This window comes from Condylostylus longicornis, unplaced genomic scaffold (genome assembly GCF_029603195.1).
Source record: "Condylostylus longicornis isolate FDR11 unplaced genomic scaffold, ASM2960319v2 ptg000010l, whole genome shotgun sequence".
NCBI lineage: Eukaryota > Metazoa > Arthropoda > Insecta > Diptera > Dolichopodidae > Condylostylus > Condylostylus longicornis.
The window spans coordinates 12,373,059-12,386,784 of NW_026577979.1; the positions used below are offsets into that span (position 1 = coordinate 12,373,059).

The 13,726-nt window shown below is 19.0% G+C and overlaps 1 protein-coding gene across 1 annotated transcript in view; it reads right to left on the reverse strand.

Annotated features, from left to right (window-relative positions):
* Nucleotides 1–13,726, reverse strand: part of LOC129618649 (neuronal acetylcholine receptor subunit alpha-7) — a 234,127-nt gene that overhangs the window by 13,440 nt on the left and 206,961 nt on the right. Inside the window, exon 7 of the mRNA XM_055533529.1 lies at nucleotides 9,969–10,055. Coding sequence (XP_055389504.1) covers nucleotides 9,969–10,055 — 87 coding nt within the window. The remainder of the gene's footprint in view (nucleotides 1–9,968; nucleotides 10,056–13,726) is intronic.

A 13,726-nucleotide genomic window follows, 5' to 3' on the forward strand; every position in this document is an offset into this window, starting at 1 on the left:
AAAATTATGTAAAAAGCTAAAAAATGTATGCAAATATTGTTTATGAATTTATTTATTTAATTAGTGTTTAATTGTTAATTAAATTGTGTAAATATTGTTAATGATTAATATATAAGATATTTATAATTTATATTTATATGGTGATGGTTATTGTATTGTTAAGTATTTTCAATATAATTTCACTAAATTTTGTATATTTTATAATATTTTTAAAAAAGAGAAAATTTGTGCTTTGAAGTTGCAAAATAGTATATAATCATTATTTAAAACAAACGGTATATATGTATGTATATATATATAACTTTTTTATATAAAATTGTATGAAAAAAATCAACTTGCTCCTTTAATATAAAATTTGTAAACAATATTCTTTAAAATATTCTAATAAAATTGTAAAGCTTAATTTATTTATAATAATTTTTTCTTTTGTTTAAATTAAAATGCAGATTAATTTTATCAATTGTTGTCTAATAAAAATTCTCACCTTAAAATAGAAAATTCAAAATCCCTATAATAAAAATTATAATTTAAGCAAATTCAATTTTGTGTTTCAAAATAATTTTATTTTCTAAAATTATTATTTAGAAAATTTTTATTTCATATAAAAGCTTCTTTTAATATTAAATTTAAAATGAAAGTTAATTATTAAAAACTAAATTATATTAATTATTTTTTTTTAATATGGTATTTGAAAATAACTTTTTCGTTTACCGTATAAAGCATACCGTAAATTAGGGTTAGATTTGATTAAATTTTTAATTTATCTAAATTAAGCTTTATTTATCGAATTAGTTTTTTTTTCAATAGTTTGAATTTGACGTAGTTTTAAAATATTTATTTCATTAAATTTTATGATAATGCGAGTATGGTGCAACAGGTAACTATCAATCTAACCCTTTGTTACGGTGACTGATTTACAACTATTTAATTGCAGATATTAAATATTGTTTAAGTAAATTACTAATATAGTTCATTCGCTCTCGAAGAGAATAGAATAATATCCTAAGTTTTTAAAAAAAAGCTGGAAATTTCAACAATGTAGGAATGATTTGCACAAATTCTTATTAAAATTGAAAAATGGTCAAGGTATTGAGAAATATCGTCAATTAAAACAACTCAAATTAACAAAAATTTAAAAAAGTTTCTATCAATTCTAGTCTGGTTATAATCCTACATTGTTTCAATTTTTCATATTAATGTATATTATTAAATTTCATGTTATATAAATGTTTTCAGATAAAAATATCAACTATTTTTATGCAATAATATTTTCTTGTCATATATAACCTATTTTATAGAAAACTTTTGATTTCATGTCACAATAACATTATCAAAAATTTATCAAGAACCAGCAAAAAAAAAAAATCAAAAAAAAAAAATCTAGATTTATAAATATTATGATGAATTAATCAAGTTTTTAATTTTATTATTTATGTTTTTGTATAATGTAATAAAATTTGTAGCAATTTGGTAGCAAATTTATTAACAGTTTCAAAAAAAAAATAACAATATTATATTTTTAAATAAGAGATACAAAAACAAAAAGTAATTAGTCTTGCAGAACAATTCGAAATCATCTACCCAAAATGTAAAGTATTCAAAAAAGATCCGTTCACAGGCAATTAATTTTTATATATTAAATAAGTATGTAGGAATATTTTATTTTGTATATGTAAGAAATATCCTATTATTTAATAAGGATATTTGTTAATATATATATAATTATAAACATGTAAAGAAGGGCATCCATTTGTAATAATATTATGTGCATATATATATTATATTTATTGTGAATAGTATAATACATAAATATTATGTACATTTATTTAAAGATTTAATAAATTCTGTAAATCATGAAATATTTTTAGTAAATTTATTAATTTTTTTTTTTTACTTTATGCTTTCTATTACAATAATAATTGTCTAATGGTATCTTTATATTTTTAATAATTGTCTTTTTCATCTATTCAAAAATTAAATTACTTATGGTTCATTATTGCCACATTTGCCTTGTATTGTAAATTTTTATGAGAGCTCATCTAAGTTAATAATAACTTAGAGAAATATTCAATGAATATACTTTTGCATACTTTTAGGGGAATTAATAGTAAACAATATTTTAACAAATTATAAATTAATATGAGAAATTTAAGAAATTCCGACAAAATGTAAATTTCTTATTAGTATTATATATTCTGGGAGCTGATTTCCTCAACAAGTGCAATATATGAATTATTTAAACAAACAAAGTAGTAATTATTTTCTTAGTATGATAAAAAAAATCTTAGTATGAGCGAAATAATTTTTTCATACCATCAAAGGCAGTAAGCTTTGGGAGCCTGAATTTGATAAAGACATTTAATTTTAACATATCTATATTCTTCTTAAGTGAGATGCACTAAAATGTGCAAAATGAAATTCAGTTGTTGACTTTTTGCATGTTAGAATTCAAAAGGTATTGTTTGAAATAAGTTCCCAAAGTTGAAAATGAATGGAGTAACGTGGCCATTACCCCAGAAAATTTGGTATTAGTTTTAACAATTGCTGTCATACAAATTTAAAAATAATTAACATACTCGTATGTATAAATAATTTACAGGAAACTACAGATATCATAGAGTTGGCACAAATAACCCTATTTTTTATCGTTTTCTTATATACTATGTATATATAAATAGATACATAATATATATGATATATTATATATATTTTAAATTTAAAGTATTTACAGAATTCATTAAATTAATTAACAATTTATTCTGACAAAAAAAAAAATTTATTAAGTGCAGCAAAATTATTTTCGTAATGTAAATTTTATACAAATTATCTAATATTGAATAAGACAAAAACAAAAATATTAGCTATTTTACAGAATTTTTTTTTCTTTTTTTTTTTTGCACAAAATTATAACATATTTGAAAAATAATTTTAAAAACAAAATCTGAATGCCCATCCATTTCTAATTTTATATTTTTATTATAATGTACATAATTAATTGAAATATAAATATATATTGCATATTTCTAGGGATTAACTTATTTAATAGATTAAATTATATTTTATTTTATTTTTATTATATTTTATTGAAATTTATTAAAAAAATACTGGAATCGAATAAAGATATGTTTATTTTAATATTATTTATTAATTATATTATATTATTATCGAATAGAATAAATGAAAAAAAATTTAATATGGTATATATATATTATAATATATAGAAAATCAAACTTTATTTACGACCTCTACAAGTCAAATGAAAAAGTAAACAAATCAATTCAATTCAAAACTGAAATCAATTTTATATAATTTATTATTATATAAGTATAATATTTTGTTTTAGTATTTTGCATTATAATTCACATAACCCAATAAGTATATTTTCATATATATATAGAGAAAAAAATAAATTTATATATATAAATATTTGTTTTATTTTTATAAATATATATAGAAAATTTAAGTTTTTGTTTTTGGTAAATAACATACTCTCTTATATATTTTTGATATAAAAATTCAAATATTTAAAATAAAGAAGACAAAAAAAAAAATAATTGTTTTTTATTTAAAATTATAAATACTGAGCGAAATAAATTTTTTTAAATTAATGTACAACGGTAGTTAATGACAGACCAATTTTAATTAACTGAAATGCCATCTCAAATTTAATATTTTGATTATCAATTTTTTAATATTTTTAATAATTTTTTATTTTATATAATATTAAGTGTTACAAAATTAAATGATGATTGTTTTTTTTTTTCTATTAATTTTCCACATTAAATTCAAATATTTTGTATGATTTAATATGTATATAAGAAACGATATTTTTTAAAGTTTGTTATATTGTTTCATAAGATTTTATTTTAAAATATGAAATATAACATTGTATATTGTCCATTTAAGTATATAATGGTTAAGTATAATGGTTTAAAATGTTATTGGAAAATGTTTTGTTTTTTTCAAGTATAGTATTGCATATAAAATGTAGATATAAATAGGTTAAATGTATATATACATATTGTAAATAATATATGAATGTAATATAATAAATGTAAAAGAGTAATTAATTATTTTTAAAATAATTATTCTCATTTCATTTTGTATATAAGTGTATATTTATGTAGAAACGAGAAATTTATTATATTTAATAAATTTTAAATTCATACTATGAAATTTGATAATTTCTTCTAATTGTTTTCTATTTTTGTTTTTAATTACTTTATTAATTACAAATAGATTTAATCGGGATTCTATTTTTTTTTATTTTTCTTTTATAAAATATAGTTATGTATTTATTATTATTATATGTGGTTTTTACTTTTTGTGTTCGGAAATGTGATTTAGAATTATTCAATAATAAAATATTGAATGTACATATAAGTATGTAAGTATATACAAATTATGTATATTTATAAAAAAATGGGATTTTTGTTTCTTTCAGCTAATTTTGTATTATATATTTTATTTTATTTTTCTTTTTGGAAATTTTCCTAAAAAATTTTGTAATGAAATTTTTATGAGAGATTATGAGGGGTGGAGGAGGATTTGGCGAACGAGATAATAGATATAATGAAATGAAAATATAAGGGATTATTAATAAAAATTAAAATAATTTTCCGATTTTATGATAAATATTATTGTGAAAATAATAAATGAATAATTGAATAATTTAAATGGATAATAATATTATTATTAAACATATTTGTATGGATATCAAGAGCGGAGATTTACAATTATATGTGATTAATTTATGATATAAAAGAATAGAAAATAAAAAAAAATAATACAATTAAAATAATATTAAAAAGCTTTTATAATATAGAGTTTTACGAAATTTTATCATTGAAATTGTGTTACGTTTTTTTTTTTGCTCTTTGTAATTTTTTTTTAAAATAAACCAGTTAAAGATTTACCGTCAAATAGACAAGGTTGTCTCTTCGTTTCGTGACAACTAATTATTTTTCATTAATTCAAACAATAAAACTTTATTATAAATGAAATTTGTTGTATTTCGAGCGACAGTGTTATACGGCCTAGTTAAGCTAAAAGTCTAAAACTACATTTGCCAGAATTTTGCATTTTTCTTCAATTTTTTCATTATAAAAATTATTTCCACATTGTTTTACATGGAAATCGTTTTAATTTTAATTATTAATATTTTCAATATTTGATATTTTTCCGAAATTGTAAAAATTTTTTTATGTGTTAAAAGATCTCCCTTTTGTTCCGATACGAAAATTTATTTCCAAAAATATAGGTACCATTTCGTGCTCTATATACGAAATTTATTAAAGCTGATTTTCTTCTTGAAGAGCAAAATGTTAAAACATTAACAATTAAATCAATCGCTAACTTTTATTTCAATAAAAAAAAAATAGTTTTTTAATCTTAATTATTATGAACAATAAATACTAACGCCTGAGTATATGCGATTTTTGCTATGCAATACTAATTTAGATATTTTTGATGAGTAATTTTATGTTTTAACATATTAACACGTAGTTATGCGTGCTAGAATGAAGATTTATTCATTAGAATTTTTTATTAGAAAATATTAGTTAGAAATAAATGAAATTCATATTGTAGGATAATGAATTTTAATAATGAAAGGAATAGCAAAATTAATCAAAAATTTTCTATACCACATTGTCCGAATATATTCGGAAAGTAGAAAGAAATTTGGTAAGCTCAAATTTTTTTAAATAATATTTATAAAAATGTTTTAATATTAGAGATCACTTATTTTGTAATTAAAAATTTTGCAATAATCTTAATGGAAGGTTCTTTCTGAAATATTTTCAATATTTTCCATATGATTAAATTTCGTAAAATCATAAAAAACGATTAAAAAAAATATATTTTTTTTATATAATGATTATGATACAAACACACAAAGAGAAAAATGATTCAAGATTTTATTTTTTCTATTTAAAATGTGTGATAAATTTTCAAAGGTGTTCATAATTTGAAATGTATATAGATGCAAAAGTATAAAGTGATTGTAATATTAATATTAGTATTTAAATAAAAATTTTGAATAAAATATTTTGTTTATATTTTGAATGGAGGAAAATTTTGTTGTGATTGCAGTAATATGTCGTTTCTCAAATTACTGTTGTGTTTTTTTTAAATATTTTAAAAGTGTAAGTAAATATTTTGAAAGTTCCTCTTTTGTATAATATTATATTTGTGTAAATTTAATTAGAATTTATTTAATATACTTTGTATTTTATTGAATTAAAAGTTTAATAAAGTTTTAATATGTTAGAAAATTAAATATAATCTGTTTGAATTAAAAAAAAAAATTAATAAAAAGTATATAATTATTTGAAAAAAAGTTTTAAAGTATTTAACTTTAATAAATCGTATAAATGTATTGTAATTAATTATTATATATAATATATAAAGTGTAATTACAGTATATAAGTGTAATTAAAGAATAAAGATTAGTATTTTGAGTAATTTATTATCGAAAATTTTGTAAATTTAATGGTACATAAAATTTTAATTAAATAATTATATTTTTAGTAGAAATTAATGCGAATACAAAAAATTAAGAGAAAAATTTTATTTATTAAACTATAATATATGAAAATAAAAATTATTATTTTAATTAAATAAAATATAAAAATTTTAGGGAATTAAATTAAAATATATATTTATGGTGGGAAACAACGAGTATACTATTTTTAATTTAAAAAATTCAGTTTTACTTAGGAATTAAGTTTAATAAAAGTTCCATATTTGTATCGTCTAATTTTTACGGATTTGGGATTTGTTTGCCCAATAACAGAGGAATAAGATTTCTTTTCGAGAACTTTACTTTGAAATTAGCTATTTATTCGTTTTGATTCAGATATCTTTGATTTGGCAATATCCATTACTTTTCAAAATATGTAAATTTTGCACACTTTTAGGGGCGCGAAAAAAAATTTTAATATACAGTATGTGGAAGCAGTGCTCATATTAATTTGTACTACTATTTGTTAGTTAATATTTGAGCAGAAACGCTCTAGCAGTTAGAAAATAAAGAAATAATTAATTTGATAATATTTTGTTTTGTGAAATTATATATTTTTTGGAATTTTTTGGGACTTTTGTACTAAATTTACATATCGAGAGCTTAATTCGATACAATTGAATTAAAACACCAATAATATTAAGTTTTAGTTTAGAAAATGGATAAAATGAAAAAAATATTTTAAGTGATAATTTCGTTTTATTAAATTAAGAAATATCAAAAACATTTTTTAATAAAAATATTAAAATTAATGAAAAATGTTTCTTGTAATAATCTTGTTAATCATTTTTAATAATTAATGTATACATTTTAGAATACCTCAATTAGGTGTGGAAAAATGCTGTTAATATTATGTTTAATGCTGTTATTGTAGATTTGTTTGAATTTGTTAAAACAAAAATGTTAAATATGTTTATATGAACGAATATTGTATTAATTGAAAATTATTTTGTTAGTTAAATAATTTATAAATAATTATATGAAAATATTAATATAGATAGAGAATATTTTATGCAATAAATAAAAAAGAAGAGGAAAAATTTTAATAGATAATATAATTAAAATTATGGGATCACAATAATAAGAAATGTGTGAATAACATGCAATTCTTAATAATATGAATTCAATTTTAAATATTATAAATAAATATATAGATTTTTTTATTTATATATACAAATTATTCTCGAATAGCAATGTTCATTTATTTCTGATTAACCCAAATTTGTACAAACTGTATTTTAGTTCAAAAAGGTTTGTGTAATTTTTGATTTATTAATATACCTTGAAACAGTAGAATTAATATTGATTAATGTTAGAATCGAATTGCTTTGGTTAATTTTGAGTGTATTCTATTCAAAAGTCACTTGTATTTTTAGATTAATGCAAATAGAATAATCTTCCTTATGTATATATATATTAAAAATTTTCAGAGATTCTATTAATTTTAAGTATAGTTTGGGAAATTTATTTAAAAAAATTTGAATTAAAAGTTATTTAATGAATTCTTAAAAGTATTATAAAATTCATTTTTTGTTTTTTTACTAGTTATATCATCTTCAATAAAATATTTGATTATCTAAGGTTTGACAACAATACTTATGTTTGTGTAAATGAAAACTGTACTATTTAAATTAAATTACGTAAAGTTACGTAAATGAGTGAAAATATTTAAATTCTTTGAAAACTCGAGAGCGAGAAAACCTGTGAAAATAAATTGAAAGGAAATAATCCTAGCGTTTTTGATAAAAAATTGGAATAGATGGAATTTGAAAAAACTTTATATTGTTAAGATTAATTTAAAATAAAACAAGTGGTCTGACTCCAAGTATAATAACGCATTTTTTGTAAAATTTCATTAAAAATTTCGAAACCCCATGTGATTATCTCATTCTTTCCTCTAACATATCAATTTTGAAAATAATGTGTGATCAAATTTAGTTTTGAATAATTATAGGGTCTACAGTTCTATGGAACGATAAAATAACTTTAACTTAATTTCAACATCAAAAAACTTTGCTATTCGAACGAAATTTGTTTATATATATGTAAATAAAAATAAATAAAATAAAATTTAATAAAAAGGAAATGATTTTTGTCTAAAATTATTTTAGGAAAATTATTTTTAATGATTATATTAATTTTTTTGTGTAAATAAATAAGGTGTGATTTTGAGAGCAAAAAAATTTTTCTTATTACAGTTTTAATGAATGTTAATTTTTATTTAAAGAATGTATAATAAAATTTATATTTTATTTTGTATATATGTTTGTGTTTCGATTATATTGTATATATGTAGTTATTTGAAATTTTTATTTTAAAATAATTAGAAAAAAAAATTCTATTTGTATTTTTTAATACTATGTGTTTTATGTAATAAAATGTTTACTAGATAAGAGTTTAGAAAAAAAAAATAAGTAAAATAAAAGTTTTTATTGTTTTAATTGTTTTTTTTTCTGACTTTGATCGAAATTTCATGCAATTTTAATATCTTATAATTCTTTGTTTACCATAAGTGTTGTAATTTCTTTTTATTATTTTACTAACATTTTTCACTTATATTGAAAATTCAAAAAAAAAAATAAGAAAATGAAAATTATGGCAAAATGACAAAAATAAAAATACTTTTTATATGATATCTTATTTGTTTATAATGTTTTTGTATATATGTTTTTTGTCTATTTCTGTGCCGGTAAGTGGCAACAAGGAAAGCCAACCAAAATCGTAATTCGACGATTAGTTTCGACAAAATCCAGCATTTTCAAATTTCATTTATTGCTTGTGTAACCCTGTTATTTGATTTTTTTTTAAATTACGAAAATTTTTAAAATATTTTTAAGTAAAATATTTTACACATTAAAATTGTCCGAATTGAACCAAATTTCACTGTATTCACTGTATAGATGGAAAATTTAAATATATTGCAGTATTTTAATAACATACGTAATCGATTTAAGCGAGTTTCCCTTGTTGCCACAGAATTATATATTTTTTTTAATAATATAGTGGAAAATATTTTATAATTTTTTTTTTAAATTTTATTTAAATATAAATAACAAAAAATATGTATAATATTATATAAATATGTATATATTTTTCAAAATTGAATTTAATGAAATAGAGAGAGAGAGAGAGAAAGAAAGAAATGAAAAAAAAATCGAGTGTACATATATTTTTTATTTTTATTTGAATCCATATGTAAAATAAAAAAAAAACATTTAATTATTATGTAATTATTTTTTTTGGTTTCTATTTTATTTTTTTTAAAAAATAAATTTTAATTAAAATTGTTTTTTCATTATAAAAATTTTTTAATGTAATATGATTATATTTTTATTTTTAAAAATAAATTACAATATTATATAATTAAAAAATTTGCAAAATATTTTATTAATATTATAAATTTATTGTGAAAAAAAATATTGAATTGAAAATAGAAAATTCTTACCTAATAGAGGCACAGCATCTGAAGTGGCCGGCATTGTTTCGGCCACCATATTAAGGAAGACGGTTAAAGATAACAAAATGGTTACTCCTAAATGTATAGAAATATATAAAAATATTCATAAAGAAAAAACAAAGAAAAAAAAAATTTACGATAAAAAGAGAGAAAAAGAAAATATTCCTTTCTCTTTTACAAAAATTTTTTTTTCTTGTTTTTTAAAAAATATTAATAAATTATTAAAAATTTTTAATACAAAACATTTATAAGAAAAATATTTTTATAAGATTAAAATATTTTTGTTTTTTGCAATTGTACTAGTAATCAAAAAGAAAAAAAATAAAAATACACAATTATTTCTATTAGTGAATACACACACACATAAATGTACAAACAGTGATTTTAATTTGTTTTTTTTTTTGGGAAATTGTTGAAGGAAACTTTCATCTATTTATATTAGGTGGAGCTTTAACAAAAACTAAAGGGTAAATTATTAGCCTACAAAATATTTTCTAATGCTTAATGCTTTTTATATGCTACACGTATAATAAATAATATATTTTGAAAATTTATTCACCACTATGAAAATTTCTTTTGAATTTTAGAAAATTTCATTGTAATGTTTTTTTTTTTAATGAGAAATTTTGTAGCATATCAATAATTGTTTTAGCAAATTCTATAATTTTGCATATTTTTAGGTAAAAAAAGGGTGCATATACAAAAATATTAAATAAAAAACATTCCCATAGTTATTAATTTCTACTACTTTTCCGGTTGCTTCCTTTTTCCTTTATAATTCTTGGAATTTTATAAATTTAAATGCTAAATAATATTAAATGAAAATTTGAATTTTGTCAAAAGCAAGGACCATTGCAAGATGATTCAAAGGCTATATGACGATTTTCGATAATTAAATTCACATAATTTATTACATTTCCCGATGCACTAAAAGTTACTAAATTTGAACAGTATAAGAATAATCATGGTATAAAACAGTACTAACAGAATTGAAATTATAATCTTTCTTCAGTCAATCTAGTGTAATTACATTTTAGTAAAAGATCTATCATATATAAACAGATATTCGGTATAAAGACTTTGAAAATTTCCTTTAACAATTTTTTTTAATAAAAATTATTTTACAAATATAATGATATTTTTGATAATTATATAACAATAATATAACAATAATAATTAATATAAAGACGGTGTTATTAAAAGAAATATATATATATATATATTTATATTGTAGAAAAATAATTGAAGTTTATCCAGGTTGTTGTTAGTAACATGGTAGAAAATTGATCATCATCCCTTGTGCTTGTTGTTGTAGTTGTTGATGTTGTAGGAGGTAGTTATGTTTTTTTTTTTTGATTTTTTGATAGGTGAAACTTTGTTTTTTAAACTTTTCAACATTTTAAAATTTTTTTCTTTTCTAGAGGAAAATTTCATGTTTCTTGTAAGTTTAAAAAACAAGGTTTCTACATTTTTTTTTGTATTTTTTTTCTAATATGGTATAGGTGGGTATAGATGATTGCGGCTCAAAATTTTTATAAATGTTAGTTTATTATATTTTGCTGTTGTGGTTGTTGTTGTAGTTGTAGTTGTAGTTTTTAATTGGACTGTTACATTTTTTATATAGTTTTTTATGTACAAGGGTGGTATTCAGAAAAAAGAAACTTTTTTTTTTTAAAATTTTTTTTAGTTTTAAAACTTATTTTTAAAACTTTATTTTTTTTTATAATATATATTTTTAAAAATGCATATAAAGAGGAAAAAAGCGGTCAAAATAGAAATTAGGTAAATTAATTTTTCTTTTTAGAGTTATTTTTGTATATTTTTTTTTTGTAATATATTTCGTTAGATATAAGAGTTTAAAAGTGCGGATCTTGTTATTATGGTGTATAAAAATGCCATTTTGAAAGCATAGTAAAAATGTCAACACTATAATAATACAAACTAAGATATAGTCTGGAAAATATCTGAAACTTTTTAGAATTTTTATAAAAATTTAAAGAAAATATTTGATAAAATTTTTGGGAAACACGCAAAATTTCTCAAAATTTAATAATTTTGCTTGTTTAATTCGGTTTAAGCACCTTGTGTGGGCTATTTCGTGATAGTGCACGGCAGATACAAAAATAGATGAGTCTAAGTTGATTTTATGACTTAGCCAGTGTTATGGATTTAATCAGATTTTTTTAATAGCACAAATATCTGATATAAAATTATTTATAAGTTTTCATATTATATATTCTAAGAAAACAGTAATGTAATAAAAAAATTAAATGGAATTAAAAATTCTAGTACTCAGATATCTTAATAATCGGAAGAAATAAATAAAAAATGATATTTTAGGAGAATTTTAGAAAAAGCAATTAAAGGCTTTAAGCTAGTCAATTTGATATAATTGAGTATAATTAATAATATAGTACCGCATAAGGTACAAAATACTGCATATTTATGCTATAGCCAATAACAACAACAATTATATTATATATTATAGTGTTTTCGTCGCTGTCTAAGTTCTTGTCTAAGTTTGCATTATAAGTGTTGCCGTTGTAATGAAATCAAAATGACGATTAATTTATAATATTTGTGTAATATTTTGAATATTCTTGTGCCTCTAATAATAAATTAGAAAAAATTTTTTTTTTTTCTTGTATTTTGTTTTGTCTATGTGTTTATATAAAATAATTTTACTTAATTTCCATTATAATTTACATATTATATATATATGTATATGTATATAAAAATTGCGTTAAATCACGTACATACGAATTTGCATATTATTGAAAATCAAAAAAAAAAAAATCAGGTAGCGATTTTAGGACAGTTTATAAAAAACAGTATAAGAACAACAACAACAAAAAAAAAAAAACAAATAAATTAAAGGTCATATAAAATGCATATTACAAGCGAAAAAAATTTATTTATAATAATAATATAAAATTTATTATTTCTTTTTTCTGATTCACCCTGTAGTGAAATTATTTTCAATTTAGAACTAATTGCTGTCGTTGAGCTTTGTGTTCCTTTTGTTTGATCAAAACGTTTTCTTTTGTAATTTCATTTTTTTTTGTTTCTTTTTGTTATATATTTTTTTTTTGTTATTTTTGAATATATAACGGGACATTTTGCGTTTTAATTAAGTTTAAAAAGTATTATCATTTTGTTGTTTTTCATTTTTTAAACATTAATTAAAAAAGTGTAGGCATATTTTCTTTTGATCATGAGTATTTTCATATCATAATCTTTTGAATTATGTTGGCGACAACTGGTCTCAGAATTATACAATAATACATTAAAAAAAAAAAATGATAAATTGTAGGTATAATGTTCTAAAAAGTTAACAAAAAAAACAACAAAATTAAAAAAAATATTCAAAAATTTTCACTATATAAATTATAAAAAAAAGTATAATGGTGTGTTCTAAGAGGATTGTGTTATTATATTTTAAGCATAACTTACATAAATAATTATTACATTATGTAAACGTGTAATATTTTCGTGTAAACATTTATATAATACATATCTATATTATAGGGTAATAATAATGTGATTAAATGTTTTTATATGTATAAAAATACATATATACATATATAAATAATTTATAACAGTTTTTAGATTCTGTTATATTTGGAACCAGTTTAAATTAAATATAAATGAAAGTTATAATTAAAAATGACAATTTTATTTCATAAAAATTTGTAAAATATCTAATTTGAGAATATTTTATGAATTCAAATAAAATATTTGAAAAA